Source organism: Leuresthes tenuis, unplaced genomic scaffold (genome assembly GCF_036924035.1).
Source record: "Leuresthes tenuis unplaced genomic scaffold, fLeuTen1.0.hap1 SCAF_21, whole genome shotgun sequence".
Taxonomy (NCBI): Eukaryota; Metazoa; Chordata; class Actinopteri; order Atheriniformes; family Atherinopsidae; genus Leuresthes; species Leuresthes tenuis.
Genome location: NW_027325375.1, coordinates 31605624 through 31627065, shown reverse-complemented (window position 1 = coordinate 31627065; position 21442 = coordinate 31605624). Strand labels below are relative to the sequence as shown.

Here is a 21442-nt window from a genome sequence, read left to right as displayed (position 1 = left end):
GTCATGGATTTTGTTAATTAAATGTAAAAATGACAGTTTTAAATCCCAAAGATCTCTACAACTACACTGATAAATAAGCACAGTACAGTATTTACACTTTGAAGGAGCTTCAGTTTCCCTACAGAACACCTTGACACAGGCTTTAATGTAAACCCTGACCCGAACGCTTCAGCAGCTGGGACTGGCCAATGAGCCGCTGCACACGGCGACTACTCAGGTGAATGGAGGTTTCCGGAAAGCCGTGTTAATGATTTAGGGGCTAATGGAGCAAGACATGGTCTTCATCAGCAGAACACGCCGGTAGTACATTCGCCACGAACTAATGACTGTGTTTTCTTTGCTCTATGTTACAGATATGGATCAGTCCTCAGAGAACAGAGGCAGAGACTAGATAGATAGATTCATTCATAGATAGATAGATAGATAGATAGATTCATAGATAGATAGATAGATAGATTCATAGATAGATAGATTCATAGATAGATAGATAGATAGATAGATAGATAGATAGATAGATAGATAGATAGATAGATAGATAGATAGATAGATAGATAGATAGATAGATAGATAGACGGGGGTACAATGATGCCAGATGAAGCAGAACTGACTCACCTCGACCACATTTAACCCTCAGAGGTTCGTCATGGGGCTGAGTCGGGCCTCCAGCAGCTCTCCACCCGTCACTTTGCTGGCTGGGAGTTCTCATCCCAACACCTCCGGCGTCTCGCCGCCCTCATCTTGCAGCTTTGATGAATCCTACAAGTACGTCTTCCTGCCCGTCTGCTACTCGCTGACCTTCCTCTTCAGCCTCACACTGAACTCGGTGGTGCTGCTGCGCTCGTGCCGCCGCCGCCGCTGTGGTGGCGGCGGGCGACGCTGGAACACCTCTCTGATCTACATGGTGAACCTGGCCACCACCGACCTGATGTACGGCCTGTCGCTGCCCTTCCTGGTGGCGAGCTACATGCTGAGAGACCGCTGGGTTTTCGGGGACTTCATGTGCCGCCTCGTACGCTTCCTCTTCTACTTCAACCTCTACTGCTCCATCTTCTTCCTCACCTGCATCTCCGTGCACAGGTAGGACTCTGGACTTTATGGGGTAATCCCTTTCCCCTCCGATGGGTGGTTACTGATGCTTAAAATCCATAAACAAACGCTAAGTCCTGCTTTGTTTAATCAGTTATTACTGCCAGTGTATGGTTTAGTTTTACTTAAAAAAACAGGCCTTAAAGAGTTCTGATTCTCGACTCGGTGCCTCTGCAGAAGAAAAGGAAACAACAACTTTCCTGGTTCTGATGGAGGTTTGAATTGAATTGAGTGATTTCTTACCCTCCCACAACAGAATGAAACCGGATAAATTGGAAATAAAGAGAAATGTAATAATTGTGTCACCTTGTTCAATTAAATTCAAAGCCAAATTACAACAAATCCAACAAAAACACAGTCCAATTCAAGCCGATTTGAATCCAATTCATCGTAATCCAATCAAGTCCAATATGTCAAATTCCAAATTAGTCCAATTCAAGCCTAGCCTAGCTTTTAGCCTAGCTACCTAGCTAAAGAAACCAACAGGTTGCACTGAAACTTCCCTCTGATTCAATCCCCGTCCTGAGCTGCACGAGGCGACTGTGGAGAGAAAAAACTCCTTTTAACAGGAAGAAACCTCCATCAGAACCAGAACCAGGAAGGGTCCATCTGCCTGGACCAGCTGGGGCTGAGAGGACAGGAAAGAGGGGACAACATTACGTCCTAGAAACCTGTTTTATATGTCAGAAATAACTCCAAGGTTCCTCACTGTAGGAAATAGCATCTACAGTAACTATATAACTCAGGTCGAAAGACAACAACAGCATCACTAATGTGCAAACGGTACATTATGTGCACAAATATTTTCCAGGTAATGTTAATTTTTGATGGCTCTGTGAACGTCTGCCTCACAGGACAGTAGCTGTGAAACAAATCAGACTCTGTGACCTTTGAGCCAATCAGAGGCTGGAAAGTGTCCAGAGTTTCCTGCCAAAGCTGAAAAGCTGCTGACTTACCTAAAGTTTCAACTCGTTTCCTGAAGTCTGAGCAGGGTCATTCCAGAAGTTTAGGCCCCAACTACTGTTAAGAATCAATCTTTTATTTGATAAATGTCAGTGAATTATTAGATTTGGTCTGACTCAGGCATCAAAGTTACACTTTTTATGGGATATTTTAGTTGTGTTCTCTGCTGTTATCTCACGTTTTCAATCCTTTACTCAGAGACAACATCATTAAAACTATTACAACTGAATTTAAGCTACAAAAACAATTGTTTTTGGTTACAGCCTGAAATTAGAGTAACAGGGATGAATGAATACATTTCTTTTGATTGTATGTCATTAATGTTAAAAATACTATAATGTTTAATATCTTTGATGAGAAATGAATTAAATAAAAACAATAAAAGACAATAGTAACAGGGATGCAAACCAGCGCTAACGTTACTATTTTCATAGAAAAAGACGCTACAAATAAATAAATAAAATTAGTTTGTTTTCTTTTGGTAATTTTGGTAACAGGTGACTCGATCTCGCCTGAAAAGATTAAAATGATATAAAATATATCATATTAGACGTACCTTTGGTCTGCCGGTGGAGGCAGCCACAGCTGGAGGATTTTTCAAACTCCGTTTTTAGCATCAGATTTGTCGCGTTTTGTACGTGGATTTTTTCTTTTTTTATGGGTGAAACTGGAATTTGCTGATAAATTTGTTTTAAACGGGCAGAGACTGCGATCGGTGCTGATGTTGTTCTGGTTTGATGTGGGTGTGAAGTCCTGCTGTGTCACAACAGCTGGATCACGAATGTTTCGAATGGGCATTGACTTTCGCATTGACTGCTGTTCGCTCAAAGTGTTTTCGTGTGTTGAGCAGCGTAGGAAAACTGAACCAGGTGCGTTTCCATCAGCCTGTTTAGTTGCGCTTCGAAAAGTATCGCATCGGAAAATTATGATGGAAAGGCCATAATTCGAATTAAAATCCCCTGATTCACACAAATGAAAATACGCTCACGCCGGGTTTTGGTGGATTCGAAAGTGATGGAAACAGCTACGTTAGCATCAAGTCTGACGTAGCGCACCCACTCACAAGACAACAAACATGGCGGACAACGGAAGATCTGTGTGGAACGAGGAAGAAGTTGTGGCGTTTTTAACTTTAATTAAGAAGAAACAAATAACCTTGACAGTAAACAGCAGAGAAATACCAGCATATCTCAAGAGCTCCGTGCGGAAATGTGCAGCTGGAGGTTAGAAAACTCGTGCGAGTTCGTAATTTTCACCAAAGTCCGTACTTTTGATGGAAACACCCATGATTCGAATCACTTTTGGATGAAAACTTCTGTTAATACAGGTTCGGTCACTAGTGGAATTCCACAAGGATCTATTTTGGGACCAATCCTATTTACACTGTATATGTCTCTTTAAGGCTACTCGGATAGCCTTAAATCTTTTAAATGTTAGGGACTTAACGGCAGTAAAGGAAGATCAGTAGGAATCAGTAAAATGTCTTTCAATCAGATCTTGACTTTGGCTTCACTGTTTGAGATGTATGTCCACCTTTTCCCCGTCATCACCTTCAGGTCGACCCGTGCCTCCCTCACCTCTGCGGGGGTTGAAATCCTCTCTGAGGGAAATTCTCACTCACTGAATCTTCATCAAAGATTTGAATCAAAACATGTTCTCTTTTTAAATATTTTGATTAATTTTCTCTAAATTTCACCCGGACATATTCCATATAAACACTTCCTGTTAGCCGCATGAGCTAACGGCCGAACACTTCCTGTTAGCCGCGTGAGCTAACGGCCGAACACTTCCTGTTAGCCGCGTGAGCTAACGGCCGAACACTTCCTGTTAGTCGCGTGAGCTAATGGCAGAACACGTCCTGTTAGCCGCGTGAGCTAACGGCCGAACACTTCCTGTTAGCTGCACGAGCTAACGGCCGAACACTTCCTGTTAGCCGCGTGAGCTAACGGCCGAACACTTCCTGTTAGCTGCGTGAGCTAACGGCCGAACACTTCCTGTTAGCTGCGTGAGCTAACGGCCGAACACTTCCTGTTAGCTGCATGAGTTAACGGCCGAACACTTCCTGTTAGCTGCATGAGCTAACGGCCGAACACTTCCTGTTAGCTGCATGAGCTAACGGCCGAACACTTCCTGTTAGCTGCACGAGCTAACGGCTGAACACTTCCTGTTAGCCGCGTGAGCTAACGGCGTCACTGATGCAGCGTTTTGTTTCATTCACTTCCTCATGAGTTTACTGGAACATTTTGAATCTGAAGACGCATTAATTCAGGGATAATTGGGATAAAACACATCTGTGATCTGGTGGTAGTGAATAGAAACATGATTTGATGTTAATGTGGGGCTTTCAGCCTGTTTTATTCATTGTGGGGAGGGTTAAGGGGTTAGTTTTGTTCTCTTTGGAAGAACAAGATGACAGTTTTGGGTTTGAACTCACCACAGCTCTTCTGTCCACAGGTATCTGGGGATCTGCCATCCAATGAGGACCATCACTCTGGAGAGCAAGCGGGTGGTGAAGGGGACCTGTGCGCTGGTGTGGGTGGTGGTTTTCATACTCACCTGTCCCATCTTTCGGTTCGCCCAGACAGGATACGTTATGAGAGGAGGCGGCGGGGCTGTCGATCTTGAGGGGATGAGGGGTGACGAGAACAGGACCGGGGAACCGTACGAGGAGGGCTACATGAACTGCTGGGACGACGCCATCGATAAGGAGTTTGCAGACTACGTCCCGTACGGCATCGTCCTCCACCTCCTGGGCTTCTTTGTGCCCTTCGTCATCATCGCCTGGTGCTACTCTCAGGTGGTCCGGACGATATTTCAGACCCTGCGCTCTCCACCCAGTTCAGTAGAGGGCGGCGAGGACGGTCCAGTTGGGGACGGGCGAGCAGAAGGGATTCGAGATCGAGAGAGAACCTCGGTCTCCATTTCAGGCTCCCAGTACTCACATTACATCCGCCGGAGGCGGAAATCCATAAAAACCATTGTAACCATCACACTGCTGTTCGCACTCTGCTTCCTGCCATTTCACGTGACTCGCACGCTGTTCCTGCTCCTGCGGCGGGGGCAGCTTGGTGGATGCAACGCCATGAAGGCCGTCTCTATCTGCTATAAGGTCACCAGGCCGCTGGCGTCCTGCAATGCCTGGCTCAACGCCCTCCTCTACTTCCTGACGGGTGATAAAGGCGCCTCCTGCTGCTGGCCAGTAGAGCGCACCGTCCGCCGAGACCGCCGCAACGGCTCCCTCTGGTGGCCACTGACGATACTGAGGAAGGAGGGAGCTGGTGAGGATGACCAGGATGCAGCCGAGAAGGTTGAGAGGGAGGTGCACATGGAGAATGAATCCAAGTCATCGAGGGTCATCTTCTAAGACATCTTAATCTCTACTTCTTTGAAAAGGAAAGTAGAACCTGACGCTGCAGGACGAAATCAAGCAGGAAGCTGTTGTTACAAGTTTCATCACGAGCCAAGTTTCTGCTTAAATTTTCATTACATTTCGAATCAATCAACCAAGTGAACACTTTTCCATTTACTATTGTGAGAAGGCCTGAAGTTCCAGTAAAAAATCTATAGTTTCGTCTCCACACACCAATCAGATGATTAATAAATCAGGTGAGCCGTCTTTGAACTGTTGTCTCTTACTTTGATCAGATTAACTGATCAAACATTGTTACCCTACATGACCTTATGAACTCCACTGATGAGCTGGTAAAGAGTTTGTAGAAATGTTCACCTGTTAAACCTGCTGCTGAACTGTTTTCACTGCATTGAAACTATTGTCCAGACTCTGTATTTTCATCCTTAAATCAGTGACTTCACACCCTTTGAACATGTTTTAATGCCCTTAACTGGCATAAATATCTTCAGGTTAATTGTCTCAATAATCCTCCACCGCAGCTAAATCTCCTTTTATTCAGACAGAAAATAAACTTTTAAAATAGTTTGTACCCTGAAATTCTTCCAAAAGGGCCATAAAGCCTGCCACCATAAGCATAAATATGAGTGGGCGGGGCCTAACAGAGGAGGCGGAGCCAACTTAAGGAGCGACGTAATTTAGAGATGGAAATCAGAACGGTTCGTTAAATGAGGAACTTTCAAACAAAGGGAACTAAATGAATCCCAGGGTTGTGTTTGGGGGAGTTTTACACCTGCTGGTGACCTCAGACGCTCTGATATCTGCTCCCAGGAGCAGGAAGAAGGAGTTTTACACAATATGGAGGCTTTAAAAGTCACATGCTTTTGAGATGTAGGTCTTAAAAAGTGCTTTAAAACAATCTGTGTTGGAGATTTTTGTAGCTTCCAGAAATGCTCAGATCCACACTTTTTATTGATGTTTTTTTGTCACATGAGAAGAGCTTAAAGTCAGCAGGAAGCAGCAGGATCACATGAATCCTGTCGTATACCTTTTTTTTACTCTCGGATCTTCTCACAAACACAACCGAAAGACGTCATAATTACCCTACGGATGGACTTCACCTGCAGAGACTTTCTAAAGTTTGTTCTATGCAACACCAGAGAAGTTTGTGAACCTTAAAAGTATGTTTTTTATGCACATTTTGGGCCTGAAACTGAGCCCTCGGAGGCTGAGGTTCAGTTCTGACTTTGGTTTGGTTCGTTTTGTCTTTGTGGCCTCTTTAACGTGACAATAAATCCACGTGCACGGCTGTGCACGTGCAGGGTTCACACAGACATTTGTTTTATGACAGTGGTGTTACATTCCACAACTGCAGGGGGAGCCAGAGAGCAAACGATGACATGCTGTGTAACTTCCTGTTTGTGTGGAATAATGAAGCGAACTGTCTGTATCTGTGCAGGTAACGGTTCACAGGTGTGTGCAACAGCATGTAACGTTAAAACCAGATTCCTGTGTGCATGTGGAGGTTTAAAGGGGGATTACGCACATCTGAACCTGTGAATCTGAGAGAATCAAACTGTAATTAGCGAACAGCAGCCATGTTACCTGTACTTCCTGCTTCCCGTGTTGTTCCTCAGTCTGTATTTTGGAGTCGTGTGGCGCTCTGACTGGATTAAAGCCTGTTGTTGATCTCAGTTCTCTGCGTTCATGGTTCATGGTTAACATGAGGCTCCGTTCGCCCTCACAGATCATTAATCAGGTCGTCTCTGTCAGGGTTGACCTCTGATGGGTTGACCTCTGATGGGTTAACCTCTGATGGGTTAACCTCTGATGGGTTGACCTCTGATGGGTTGACCTCTGATGGGTTGACCTCTGATGGGTTGACCTCTGATGGGTTAACCTCTGATGGGTTGACCTCTGATGGGTTGACCTCTGATGGGTTAACCTCTGATGGGTTGACCTCTGATGGGTTAACCTCTGATGGGTTAACCTCTGATGGGTTAACCTCTGATGGGTTGACCTCTGATGGGTTGACCTCTGATGGGTTGACCCTGACCCAAAGGAAGCCACTGCAGGGGTTAAGTCCATCCGACATGAAGATAACCAACGTTGGACACCATCTGACTCCAAAGCAACGTTTTCCACAGGCCTTTATTCAGATAAATATAAATCCCAGCACTTACCTTGTACTTCCCTCCCCCCTCTATCTCTGCACTTTATCTTTCTGCACCTCCTTCTATGCCTGCACCCTATCTCTACTCTGTCCCCTCTGACAGAGTCCGACTCCTGGGTTCCTTCTATGTAGCTTATTGTTAGCTTTTTGTTAGCTTATTGTTAGCTTATTGTTAGCTTATTGTTAGCTTTATATAAAGCTGTTATATCTTCATTTGTAAGTCGCTTTGGATAAAAGTGTCTGCTAAATACAGAAACAGAAACATATCAGACACAAAACCCTGTTTGAGAAGTTGACTGTTTCAAGATGGAAGTTAAACCTCAGCTGAAGTTAAAAGGAGCGCACGTTTCAGGCGTGGTGATAAATACAGAAACAGAAACATAAATACACACCTGATCAGCCATTACTGCCTAATGTGAGCAGATTTGTATTTTCAGAGTCTGAAACACTTTATTCAGTGAACAAAGACAGTTTGATGAGGTTGGATTCACCTCATTTTAAGGCCTGATGATATTCATTCGATCGTCTCCTGATGCACGAACCCTTCAAACAGAAACAGGGCGGAGCTTCTTCTTCTTCTTCTCATTTAAATTTAGCGTAATAACAAAGCTGCAACACATGTTCACAGAAAGGCTTTTATTTATGTGACTGAACATGATTAAAGAAATATTTCACAGAATCAGCTTAAACAATGAAGAAAACATCAACCAGATGATAGTCTGTGGCTTTGAGAATAAAGTGTGATATTATATAAATATTTATAAAATCAGACATAATCGGAGTGACTCAGAAGGAGCTGATTCAGATCTGAAAGAATCATTCAGTGATTGAACTCATTAACAGAACAAAGCAACCAAACGTGACACTTCCTGCTGTTCACACCTGCTCCCACCGGGTGGCGCTCACCAGCCGGTAGTTGAGGTCCCGGTAGTTCTGGGGGTGAACCCGCCGCTGTCGCCACACCTCCTCGTACAGGCTGCGAACGACCGGCGGCAGCGGCGGGAACCCGGCGCAGCGCGCCAGCGCCTGGCAGTACTCCCACTGGTCCTGGTCCATCTTCAGCAGGTGGCGCCGCTCCACTCCTCGATCCAGTTTCTCCTGCAGCTGGCGCCGGACTTCGTCCTCCATCTGCGCCCGAGTCGGCAAGGTCACGGACCCGTCCAACACGGCCAGAGCGAACTGGACCTGCGGAAGAGAGAGGAGTCTGAGACGGGTTCTCCGAGGCTCCGCCTCCTCGCCGGCTCGCACTCACCTGGCAGTCGAAGTTGGGGAACGGGCAGATGATCTTACAGATGCCGATGAAGAAGAGCGAGGGGAAGGCGGGGGGGCACAGGAAGCGGTACAGAGGGGACACCACGTGGTCCTGGATCTCCAAACCCAGCTCAGCCGCGCTCAGGAAGGGAAACCTGAAGTTGTACCCGGTGCAGAACATCAGGGCGTCGGCCCGGCCCACCGAGCCGTCCTAAAGCATCAGTTCAACAAGCTTTAGTCTGTCTGCAGCGACCGCCAAGCTGCTCACTTCATGCTTCATTTAATCTGGTAACAAACATCATTTCTACACCTCAGACCTGCAGCATCCCATAAAGTCAGTGAACCTTTTCCCACTTTGTTTCCTTCTGCCAACACTTAAAGCCGCTCTGACTCTGAGGAAACCAGGTGATGCAGAGTTCCAGCTGTTATTTTGTCCCATTCTTCCTTAAACAGGTCTTAAGGTGTGCAGCAGTGCGGGGGGGTGGTTGTTTCTCTGCTGGGGACAGGTCAGGACTGCAGGCAGCCAGTCCAGCACCCGTACCTCTTCTTCCTCAGCCAGGCCTTTGGAATGTGGCAGAATGTGGTTTTCCATGGTCTGCTTGAACAATGCTGGGACGTCCCAGGAAAAGATGTGGCCTTGAAGGCAGCATATGTTGCTGTAAAATCTCAGGGAACTTTTCTGCATTAATGCTGCCGTCACAGAAGTGGAAATGAGCTTTGCCCCCTGATCCAACCCCATACCATCACAGAGCCTGGCTGCAGGGACTGGCTGCTGACAGCAGGCTGGATGCTGCTTTTGCTCTTTGCTCCATTTCTTCCACCAAAGATGTGGAATACTGATGGGTCTGACCACAGCACACGTTTCCACCGTGTGACGGTCCATCCCAGACACCTCCGAGCCCAGAGAAGTGGACGAGGTTAACATCAGGCTTCTTTCCTGCACAGTAAAGCTTGTGAATGGAACTCTGTATTGTGGTGCTTGACAAAGGTTTCCACAGTAATCCCTTGTCCAGGTGCTTCTATCAGCTGCTGATGAATGACGGTTCTTGATGCAGCGTCTGAGGGGTCAGAGGTCACGGGGTCCAGCTTAGGCTTGCTCCCTCGTCCTTTACACTGAAACTCCTCCAGATTCCCTGAATGCTTTAATGATATTCTGCTCTGTAGAGGCAGAAATATGCAGATCCCTTCCAGTCTTTCTCTGAGGAACATTGTTTTAAACACAAACTGGAGCTCCTCTGAACATCTTTGCCTTCATGGAGGCTGCTTTAGGACCAGATCAGGGATAAAATCAGCTGTTCCTAACATCATTATTATTTCCTGTCTTTATTAGACCTAAATTGGCTCCATTCCAACTTTCATTGGGATATGTTTCAGGTCTAAAATATAAAAACGGACGTTCATTAACAAATTAAATGAAACTAATGAGACATGAAGCAGAGAATCTCTGATTCTCTTTGACCAGAACAAAGCTGCTTACTTTCAGGGGGTGGAGCTTATGAAATGATGGAGTAAGTCACCTGGAAGCGAACGCTGCCGTCGTCCTCGACCGCCACCAGTGAGCTGGACTGCTGAATCCCGGGAGGAAGAGGAAAGGTGAAGCGAGGGTAGCCGTGGCTCAGAGTCACCTGCAGGGCGGGTCAGAGTCAGAGACCAGGAAGAGCTCACCTGTCTGCCGTTTATCACGTCTTACCTGAGCGCCACCTTTGGCCAGTTCAATGGAGATGTCCAGTCCTGAAGCTTTGGCTCCCAGAACCACCACAGACCGACCTGAGAAGGGCTCTGCGCACCTGTACGAGTGGCTGTGGAGCACCTGTCCTGCAAAGGGAGGGTTCGGGTTCAGAGCCCAGAAATGCACCGTGAAACAGAGGATACGGGAGGTAGAACTGATAAATACAGCAGGGCTGATGCTCAGGGATGTTCTGCTGATGTTGGACCGGGCCTCTGATACTGCTGAACATCCCACTGTGGGCTGAGATCCTGGGTGGGTGCATCAGGGTCTGCTCTGCAGTGGTTCCCCTGAACCATCATTTTCTGTGGCTACGGTGTCCCACAGGGTTCACTTCTGGGTTCCTGTTCTATCTGCTCCCTCTTTAAGGAGGAGTCCTCTCACTATGCAGATGACATTCAGCTGTGTTTCTCTTTCAGATCTTTGTCAGCTGCAGATGTTTCTCAGCTGCAGATGTTTCTCAGCTGCAGATGTTTCTCAGCTGCAGATCTTTGTCAGCTGCAGATGTTTCTCAGCTGCAGATGTTTCTCAGCTGCAGATCTTTCTCAGCTGCAGATGTTTCTCTTTCAGATGTTTCTCAGCTGCAGATCTTTCTCTTTCAGATCTTTCTCAGCTGCAGATGTTTCTCAGCTGCAGATCTTTCTCGGCTGCAGATCTTTCTCGGCTGCAGATCTTTCTCGGCTGCAGATCTTTGTCAGCTGCAGATCTTTGTCAGCTGCAGATCTTTGTCAGCTGCAGATCTTTGTCAGCTGCAGATCTTTGTCAGCTGCAGATCTTTGTCAGCTGCAGATCTTTCTCAGCTGCAGATCTTCCTCAGCTGCAGATCTTTCACAGCTGCAGATCTTTCTCAGCTGCAGATCTTTCTCAGCTGCAGATCTTTCTCAGCTGTAGATGTTTCTCAGCTGCAGATCTTCCTCAGCTGCAGATCTTTCTCAGCTGCAGATCTTTCTCAGCTGCAGATCTTTCTCAGCTGCAGATCTTTCTCAGCTGTAGATCTTTCTGTTTCAGATCTTTCTCGGCTGCAGATCTTTCTCAGCTGCAGATGTTTCTCAGCTGCAGATCTTCCTCAGCTGCAGATCTTTCTCAGCTGCAGATCTTTCTCAGCTGCAGATGTTTCTCAGCTGTAGATCTTTCTCTTTCAGAACTTTCTCAGCTGCAGATCTTTCTCAGCTGCAGATGTTTCTCAGCTGCAGATCTTTCTCAGCTGCAGATCTTTCTCAGCTGCAGATCTTTCTCAGCTGCAGATCTTTCTCAGCTGCTCTGTTGAAAGTTGGATGTCTGACAGCTTTCTCCACCTTAATGAGGAGGAAACAGAGTCTGAGCTCCACAGATCTGTGTCTCAGCTCAGGGAAACTCTGGGTCCTCCTGCTTCTTCTGATAAATCTTCCATCAGGAACCTTGGGCTAACTTTCCTCTCAGCTTTCACTTTGGATGCTCAAATCTCTGCTTCTCCTGTTTTTATCTCTTCAGAAATATTTCCCGGTTCAGTCCCATTGAGTCCCGCTCTGAGCTGGAAACTCTTCTTCCTGCATTTATTCCACCAGCTCTGGATTATTGGGATTAAAACTCTTTGGAACGTCTGCTGCGAGGCTTCTGACTGAGTCCTCACATGTCCCACCATCAACCCCAGAGTCCACCTTAAGATCCTGGTTCGGATCCATCCATAGGACCCCGGCAGTGGCTTACACTTCCCTTTGGTTGCCTGTTACTCTGATTTGATGTGACAGAAGCACCTGAATAAACCTCCGGTCTGAGTGTGAAAGTGTCAAAGAGGAGCCATGTTTCAGTGTTTTCAGCAGGAACAGAACCAACCTACCTGAGAAGTTCTGCAGCCCTGGGATGGGAGGGATGTGAGGGTCAGAGTAGTGCCTGGAAAACAAAAGTCAAGCATCAGGACGAACCCCGGAAACGTTCAGGTGAAACTGAACCTCTGCACATCACAGCCTCTGAACGCAGGAACTCTGCTGTCAGACTTTCAGTTCAGCCCCTGAATGCACCGTTGACCAGATGATGATGTCACAGTGACCCTTGAATGCCTCACCCCGAGCACACGAACACCGAGTCAAACGTCTCCGTTTTCTGACAACCGGACGAATCCGATGACGTCACTTCCCACGTCGTCTTCTCCTCCACGCCGCCTGTTGTCATGCCAACGGGCTTCACCTTTTCCACCACGGCGCCGAACTGACAGACGAGGAGTGGAAGAGGAGACACTGAGTATTCCAGCTGAGAGGAGCACGGCTTCAGTAAGAGGAGGACGACTCACCCGGATGTGGGGCCGGATGTTGTGGCTCTGGCAGAACTTCTCCAGGTACCTCTGGACCTCCTGATGGGGCAGGAAGCTGCTCAGCTCGGGGTCAAAGGGGAAGTCAGGGAACATCATCACTTCTTTGGGCAGGTTGGTCCTGGAGGGAAAAGAAAGTCAGCCGCCGCCAAACTCAGACAAGAGATCAGGCGGTGGGCGACAAGGAGGAGAAACGAGGAGAAACGGAAAGAACAAGAAACAGAAACAAAGAGAAACAGAAACAAGAAGAAACAGAAACACAGAGAAACAGAAACAAGAAGAAACAGAAACACAGAGGTAGCCATGGCAACACAGAGGATGCCATGGCAACACAGAGGATGCCATGGCAACACAGAGGTAGCCATGGCAACACAGAGGTAGCCATGGCAACACAGAGGTAGCCATGGCAACACAGAGGTAGCCATGGCAACACAGAGGATGCCATGGCAACACAGAGGTAGCCATGGCAACACAGAGGATGCCATGTCAACACAGAGGTAGCCATGGCAACACAGAGGATGCCATGGCAACACAGAGGTAGCCATGGCAACACAGAGGATGCCATGGCAACACAAAGGATGCCATGTCAACACAGAGGTAGCCATGGCAACACAGAGGATGCCATGTCAACACAGAGGTAGCCATGGCAACACAGAGGTAGCCATGGCAACACAGAGGTAGCCATGGCAACACAGAGGATGCCATGTCAACACAGAGGTAGCCATGTCAACACAGAGGTAGCCATGGCAACACAGAGGATGCCATGTCAACACAGAGGTAGCCATGGCAACACAGAGGTAGCCATGGCAACACAGAGGTAGCCATGGCAACACAGAGGTAGCCATGGCAACACAGAGGTAGCCATGGCGACACAGAGGTGCGGACCCACCTGAGGTCTCTGTACATGCTGCTGTGAACCGGCTGCCCGTTGGCGTGCGTCCCCACGCGCTCGTCGTAACACCAGGTGCCGCCGATGTTCTCCGAGAGCTCGAACACCACCGGGGGGGCGAAGCTGCCGGGACGGGAGAGGACGTGTCGGGCCGCGCAGAGCCCGGCCGCCCCGGCGCCGACCACCGCCACGCGCTGCAACATCCTCCTCGCCCTGCAGGCACAGAGAGGCGTTCAGGGTCTGATGCTCCAGGAGGAGGCGTTCAGGGTCTGATGCTCCAGGAGGAGGCGTTCAGGGTCTGATGCTACAGGAGGAGGCGTTCAGGGTCTGATGCTACAGGAGGCGGCGTTCAGGGTCTGATGCTACAGGAGGCGGCGTTCAGGGTCTGATGCTACGTTCAGGGTCTGATGCTACGTTCAGGGTCTGATGCTACAGGAGGAGGCGTTCAGGGTCTGATGCTACAGGAGGCGGCGTTCAGGGTCTGATGCTACAGGAGGAGGCGTTCAGGGTCTGATGCTACAGGAGGAGGCGTTCAGGGTCTGATGCTACGTTCAGGGTCTGATGCTACAGGAGGAGGCGTTCAGGGTCTGATGCTACAGGAGGAGGCGTTCAGGGTCTGATGCTACAGGAGGCGGCGTTCAGGGTCTGATGCTACGTTCAGGGTCTGATGCTACAGGAGGAGGCGTTCAGGGTCTGATGCTACGTTCAGGGTCTGATGCTACAGGAGGAGGCGTTCAGGGTCTGATGCTACAGGAGGAGGCGTTCAGGGTCTGATGCTACAGGAGGCGGCGTTCAGGGTCTGATGCTACGTTCAGGGTCTGATGCTACAGGAGGAGGCGTTCAGGGTCTGATGCTACGTTCAGGGTCTGATGCTACAGGAGGCGGCGTTCAGGGTCTGATGCTACGTTCAGGGTCTGATGCTACAGGAGGAGGCGTTCAGGGTCTGATGCTACGTTCAGGGTCTGATGCTACAGGAGGAGGCGTTCAGGGTCTGATGCTACAGGAGGAGGCGTTCAGGCTCTGATGCTACAGGACGTTTACCCGGCGGTCAGCTCCACCCATCTGGACCTCAGACATAAGGACTGCTCCACTGGGGGAGGAAGCCACGTTCAGAGGTGGGTTAACAGGAAATGAGCGAGGACAGCATCTGTTGCCGTGGTTTTAAAACCTTCATCACGGTGGCACAGAAAACTGTGCCTCATCAGGGTTTTCTGCCATCCCTGCACACAGACCTGAGAACAGGAGCAGAACCTCCAGAACCTTTGATAAAAAGCTCCACTGAAATCACCTCGGTTCAATCAAACTTTATTAATCAGCTGCTTTGTTCACATCTCTGTGGATAATTGCTCCTGGTGAGCAGGTGTCCCCAGGATGTGTTCAGATCAGAACTGGACCACCTCTGAGTGCGTCACACCTGTATTTACAGCTGATTGGATCACCCGGGACAGAACCAGAAGCAGAGCTGAACATCTTCTCTGTCAGATTACTGACAGAAAAGCACCGTGAAAGTCATTTAGCTGCCATCAGATGAATGGACAGTAGCTCTTTAATGTGAACACGCATCTCAGAACACCAGAACAGAGACATCTGAGAAACAACTGGGTTATTAAGTCAGACAGTGAAGGAGATTCAAGAAGAAGCAAAGCAGAAGGCAGGAAATAACGAGCAGAACGCCTGAGTTTTACATGAACTTTTAACGAGTCCGGAGCTGATTAACGTTGTTTTAATGGACTTTGACACCGACACGTTCATTTAAATGTTGTTTGAACCTGAGCTGAACTTTTCCGCATTGTTCACAAGAACAAAACCGAACTCAAGTGGAGAAAAGTGAGAAAAAGTGCTTGATTTGTAATGTAAAACCGGCTAACAAGCTAACATGCTACAGTTTAATAACTTAGTTAAAAGATCTCACCACTGCGCATGCCCAAAGCAAAAGATACAAACTTTTAAGACTTTTTAGTAAAACATATTAAACAGACAATTACACAAATGTGACTATTACATCACGTAAAATAACAACAGCTGTCATCAATAAAAGCTGTTACCGTGTTCAGTCGTTAATGGTCCCGCTGCCTCTAACTGTTCAGCGGCGGAAATCAGGTGAACGTCACCGCGGGAGCACGTTCCCGACGGGGACGTTTCACAACACAACACCGTGACGTAACAACAGAACGACAGAGGTGTTATGAAGAGAAGCGTTCAGGGTGTTCCGCATGAGACAGAAACTACTTCCGACCCGAGTCCTTCAGAATAAAAGCAACATCCTGTAATAAATTGAGCTTCATCTGAACACATATTTGGTTTGTGGTTATTTAACAAAACAGGTAGATTTATCAGTTTACTATTAAACCACTTTTTTTTTAATTAAAAATAAACAAATTAAAGAAAACAAACAAAAAAAGCATCATAAGTGATGATGACATGATTACAGTATAAAAGTTACATTTACAAATAATAAAACTGCTGGTATAAATGTGAATTGTAGGGTTAATAGTCATTTAACACTCAAAAAAATTACGTTCAAGCTAGTTGAACGACTGCATTTAACTTGTTAGAAAAATTTATCATTAAATCAACAGAAATAACATGAAACAAAATCCTTTAGAATATTTTATTACCATGAAAGGAGAGAAAACTGATGGAAAAAATGTAAATAAAAACTGCTGATCATTTCTTTTTTCTCTCAGTCTTCCTTCAGGGTCAAGAAGTCGTTATTCCTGAATCTAATTTAAGATTTGAGACGCTCCAGTAAACGGCCGCATGGTTTCCTTCCGTTTCAGGTCAACACGAAAAGACAGTTTAAGTTGAAATGCTACACAGGAAGTTTGCAGGCGGTGCCTCTTTGATCAGAGTCCAAACTGACAACTCTTTAAGGGAGTTTATGTCCAAAGAAGAAGAAGAAAACGGCCCAATCAGCTTTAATCCTGTCCTCCCTGGTCCTGCATCACTTGGCGGCGGCGTTGCCGTGCGGCGGCGGCTGCTGCTGGGGCTGCTGCTGCTCGGCCAGAGCCTGCTGCAGCCGCGTACGCTTCCTGGAGTAGTGCTGCCAGTGCAGCAGCTGCTGCTCGTCGATGAACTTGGCGCACTGAGCGTTGACCAGCTCCTTCCGGAAGTGTTCGTACTGCAGCAGCTCCAGCATGTGCAGGCAGTGAGGATACCTGCGGGGGGGAAGAGGGCGGAGTCAGACCGTGACACGCTGCAGACCCACAGACTGGCAGAAAATGAACACCCACAACAAGTTGATTCTGATACGAGAGCCTGCAAATCCCTGAGTCATTATCTACTGAACAAAAACACAGAATCAGTGTGTGAAAAACTAAGTGAACCCTCACTGTTTCCACAGGAACTAAGAGTAGCAGCCAGGAGCTGCTGATCAATGCTCTGATTAACTGATCAATGCTCTGATTAACTGATCAATGCTCTGATTAACTGATCATTAGTCAGTGTGAGCAGAATGGGAAGCAGAATTATGAAGAATTAAGATTTTATCCAGAAAGATTCACTGCAGCAACGGAAAATCCCAAAAGTACCAAAAGATGCATAAAACTGTGAATATATGGTGTATTTTACATGAAAACAGAGGCCAACAGAACAGTTAATTTTCTTAAACCAGTCCAAACACGTGACTTTTTCCACCATTTTAATAAATAAACTCAGTGTATCAAACTAAGTGAACCCTCACTGTTTCCACAGGAACTAAGAGTAGCAGCCAGGAGCTGCTGATCAATGCTCTGATTAACTGATCAATGCTCTGATTAACTGATCAATGCTCTGATTAACTGATCAATGCTCTGATTAACTGATCAATGCTCTGATTAACTGATCCTCAGTCAGTGTGAGCAGCTCTATAAAAGCAGGAGTTCTGTCAGTTTTCAGGTGTGTTTTAACACGATGCCAAGGAGGAAAGACACCAGCAATGATCTTAGAGAAGCAGCTGCTGCTGCCCATCAGTCTGGGAAGGGTTATAAGGCCATTTCCAGACTATCTGGAGTCCATCATTCTACAGAGAGAAAGATTATTCACAAGTGGAAAACATTCAGGACAGCTGTCAATCTTCCCAGGAGTGGACGTCCCAGCAAGGTCACCCCAAGGTGAAGAAGCCCAGAGCTACATCTCAGACTCTACAGGCCTCAGTTAGCATGTTAAAGGTTAAAGGTCACCCCAAGGTGAAGAAGCCCAGAGCTACATCTCAGACTCTACAGGCCTCAGTTAGCATGTTAAAGGTTAAAGGTCACCCCAAGGTGAAGAAGCCCAGAGCTACATCTCAGACTCTACAGGCCTCAGTTAGCATGCTAAAGGTTAAAGGTCACCCCAAGGTGAAAAAGCCCAGAGCTACATCTCAGACTCTACAGGCCTCAGTTAGCATGCTAAAGGTTAAAGGTCACCCCAAGGTGAAAAAGCCCAGAGCTACATCTCAGACTCTACAGGCCTCAGTTAGCATGTTAAAGGTTAAAGGTCACCCCAAGGTGAAAAAGCCCAGAGCTACATCTCAGACTCTACAGGCCTCAGTTAGCATGCTAAAGGTTAAAGGTCACCCCAAGGTGAAAAAGCCCAGAGCTACATCTCAGACTCTACAGGCCTCAGTTAGCAGGTTAAAGGTTAAAGGTCACCCCAAGGTGAAGAAGCCCAGAGCTACATCTCAGACTCTCCAGGCCTCAGTTAGCATGTTAAAGGTTAAAGGTCACCCCAAGGTGAAAAAGCCCAGAGCTACATCTCAGACTCTACAGGCCTCAGTTAGCATGTTAAAGGTTAAAGGTCACCCCGAGGTGAAAAAGCCCAGAGCTACATCTCAGACTCTACAGGCCTCAGTTAGCATGTTAAAGGTTAAAGGTCACCCCAAGGTGAAAAAGCCCAGAGCTACATCTCAGACTCTACAGGCCTCAGTTAGCATGCTAAAGGTTAAAGGTCACCCCGAGGTGAAAAAGCCCAGAGCTACATCTCAGACTCTACAGGCCTCAGTTAGCATGCTAAAGGTTAAAGGTCACCCCAAGGTGAAAAAGCCCAGAGCTACATCTCAGACTCTACAGGCCTCAGTTAGCATGTTAAAGGTTAAAGGTCACCCCGAGGTGAAAAAGCCCAGAGCTACATCTCAGACTCTACAGGCCTCAGTTAGCATGTTAAAGGTTAAAGGTCACCCCGAGGTGAAAAAGCCCAGAGCTACATCTCAGACTCTACAGGCCTCAGTTAGCATGTTAAAGGTTAAAGGTCACCCCAAGGTGAAGAAGCCCAGAGCTACATCTCAGACTCTACAGGCCTCAGTTAGCATGTTAAAGGTTAAAGGTCACCCCAAGGTGAAGAAGCCCAGAGCTACATCTCAGACTCTACAGGCCTCAGTTAGCATGCTAAAGGTTAAAGGTCACCCCAAGGTGAAAAAGCCCAGAGCTACATCTCAGACTCTACAGGCCTCAGTTAGCATGCTAAAGGTTAAAGGTCACCCCAAGGTGAAAAAGCCCAGAGCTACATCTCAGACTCTACAGGCCTCAGTTAGCATGTTAAAGGTTAAAGGTCACCCCAAGGTGAAAAAGCCCAGAGCTACATCTCAGACTCTACAGGCCTCAGTTAGCATGCTAAAGGTTAAAGGTCACCCCAAGGTGAAAAAGCCCAGAGCTACATCTCAGACTCTACAGGCCTCAGTTAGCAGGTTAAAGGTTAAAGGTCACCCCAAGGTGAAGAAGCCCAGAGCTACATCTCAGACTCTCCAGGCCTCAGTTAGCATGTTAAAGGTTAAAGGTCACCCCAAGGTGAAAAAGCCCAGAGCTACATCTCAGACTCTACAGGCCTCAGTTAGCATGTTAAAGGTTAAAGGTCACCCCGAGGTGAAAAAGCCCAGAGCTACATCTCAGACTCTACAGGCCTCAGTTAGCATGTTAAAGGTTAAAGGTCACCCCAAGGTGAAAAAGCCCAGAGCTACATCTCAGACTCTACAGGCCTCAGTTAGCATGCTAAAGGTTAAAGGTCACCCCGAGGTGAAAAAGCCCAGAGCTACATCTCAGACTCTACAGGCCTCAGTTAGCATGCTAAAGGTTAAAGGTCACCCCAAGGTGAAAAAGCCCAGAGCTACATCTCAGACTCTACAGGCCTCAGTTAGCATGTTAAAGGTTAAAGGTCACCCCGAGGTGAAAAAGCCCAGAGCTACATCTCAGACTCTACAGGCCTCAGTTAGCATGTTAAAGGTTAAAGGTCACCCCGAGGTGAAAAAGCCCAGAGCTACATCTCAGACTCTACAGGCCTCAGTTAGCATGTTAAAGGTTAAAGGTCACCCCAAGGTGAAGAAGCCCAGAGCTACATCTCAGACTCTACAGGCCTCAGTTAGCATGTTAAAGGTTAAAGGTCATGACAGCACAGTTAGAAAAAGACTGAACAAGGATGGCTTGTTTGGAGAAAGCCTCTTCTCTCTAAAAAGAACATGCTGCTTCTGTGTTCAGTAAATAATGACGCAGTGATTTCCCCTCATTTGAACTCCTGGTGAGGACCAGCTGATTTCTCTAATATTGCACTTAATAAAACCTGAAAGCCAGCTGGCGGTCTGATACTAATGTGTGAAGTCCTGCAGCTCGCCTTACTTCAGGAACTTGGCGTACTCCGGCTCCTTCCAGTACAGCAGGTACTTCAGGTAGTTGATGAAGGGTTTCTCTCTCAGGAAGCCTCTCTGAGCCAAAACTGCACACAAACACACGACAGGGTCAGCGGCCTGCTGGTGAACAGGTGAAGATGTCACCTGAGAGTTAAGGTTAAAGTTGATCAAAATTACGCCGAATTACTCGGGACACTTACAGTTCAAGTAGTACGGGTTGGCCAAACATTGGACGAACTCTAATTCGGACTGGAAACGGTTCCTGGCCTGCTCCTCTGGACCGGAACACAGCAGCGTTAACACAAAGCACGATAAACTGCTGCAAACAACGTGCTTTACTTTTTAAAGCATTTACACTCATTTAAAAAAAACACCTACAGTCATATAATACCATGTATAATACCTGTAAAGTGTTTAAAATCTGGAGAAGTACGACACGCCTACGTTTCCATCAGTAAATACAGCACCAGACTCCATTAGAAAATGTGCGAATTTAAAGCTGCTTTGTTTATTCTTTACTTGAATTTCACAACTCGAGTGTTAAACAGTTAAACTTTCAAAGTTTCAAAGGGCATATAGTCAACTGCCTGGCGGCCGTGAAAGTGTCTTTTCTACAAATAATCAACGGAAATGTTGAATCATTAAGTCACAGACCAGCTTCGTTCAGAGGCTAAGCTAACAAGCTAACATTAGCGCAACAACGGCTACAAACCTGTTTCCATGGCTACAGAAAGAAGCGGCTCCACAGAAAGAACTCAGTTACTGACTGAATCACAGGCTGAACACAAAACGTTGAATATGAACACAAATCCTTAGAAAGCCACAGTTTCTTACGATTTAACCACCGCAATCAAACGGGCGCGGACATATTTAACGGAAAACAGTGTCTTTACGACACATTGCCTTTTGTTTACGGCTTGTGATGTTCTCTTTCAGAACACCAGGGGGAGACATTTGATAACGATGGAGCAACATTTTCAAGTATTGCTTTTTCTTTCGGATAACATAAACCCAGCTGAGACAGTGTTTAGTGCAGGAGACACATGTGTAACGACTTATAACATGAGCGCGTTATTGATCAGGTGTTTTTTATTTGAATGTTCTGTTCTTATTGTTCGTACACCAAGGACAGTTTCTCTTTTAAAAT

The 21442-nt window shown here is 47.0% G+C and overlaps 3 protein-coding genes across 3 annotated transcripts; 1 reads left to right on the top strand and 2 right to left on the bottom strand.

The window, feature by feature from the left end:
* The first annotated feature begins 643 nt into the window (after positions 1 to 643).
* Positions 644 to 5413, top strand: LOC140279342 (P2Y purinoceptor 3). The gene is made up of 2 exons (XM_072374457.1): positions 644 to 1077; positions 4504 to 5413. Exons 1-2 carry the CDS (start codon positions 644 to 646, stop codon positions 5411 to 5413), a joined length of 1344 nt encoding a protein of 447 aa, XP_072230558.1.
* Positions 5414 to 8208: 2795 nt separating this feature from the next.
* On the bottom strand, positions 8209 to 15866 carry LOC140280008 (uncharacterized). Its single transcript, XM_072375256.1, has 9 exons — positions 15767 to 15866; positions 13722 to 13934; positions 12815 to 12953; positions 12590 to 12732; positions 12365 to 12417; positions 10513 to 10637; positions 10340 to 10447; positions 8824 to 9033; positions 8209 to 8756 (listed from the first exon to the last, which is right to left on the bottom strand). The coding sequence occupies exons 2-9, from the start codon at positions 13922 to 13924 to the stop codon at positions 8448 to 8450; spliced, it is 1290 nt and encodes a 429-aa protein (XP_072231357.1). The 5' UTR covers positions 13925 to 13934; positions 15767 to 15866; the 3' UTR covers positions 8209 to 8447.
* Positions 15867 to 16178: 312 nt separating this feature from the next.
* med31 (mediator complex subunit 31) lies at positions 16179 to 21275 on the bottom strand. Its single transcript, XM_072374558.1, has 4 exons — positions 21008 to 21275; positions 20496 to 20570; positions 20285 to 20381; positions 16179 to 16879 (listed from the first exon to the last, which is right to left on the bottom strand). Exons 1-4 carry the CDS (start codon positions 21015 to 21017, stop codon positions 16666 to 16668), a joined length of 396 nt encoding a protein of 131 aa, XP_072230659.1. The 5' UTR covers positions 21018 to 21275; the 3' UTR covers positions 16179 to 16665.
* Between the last annotated feature and the right edge of the window lie 167 nt (positions 21276 to 21442).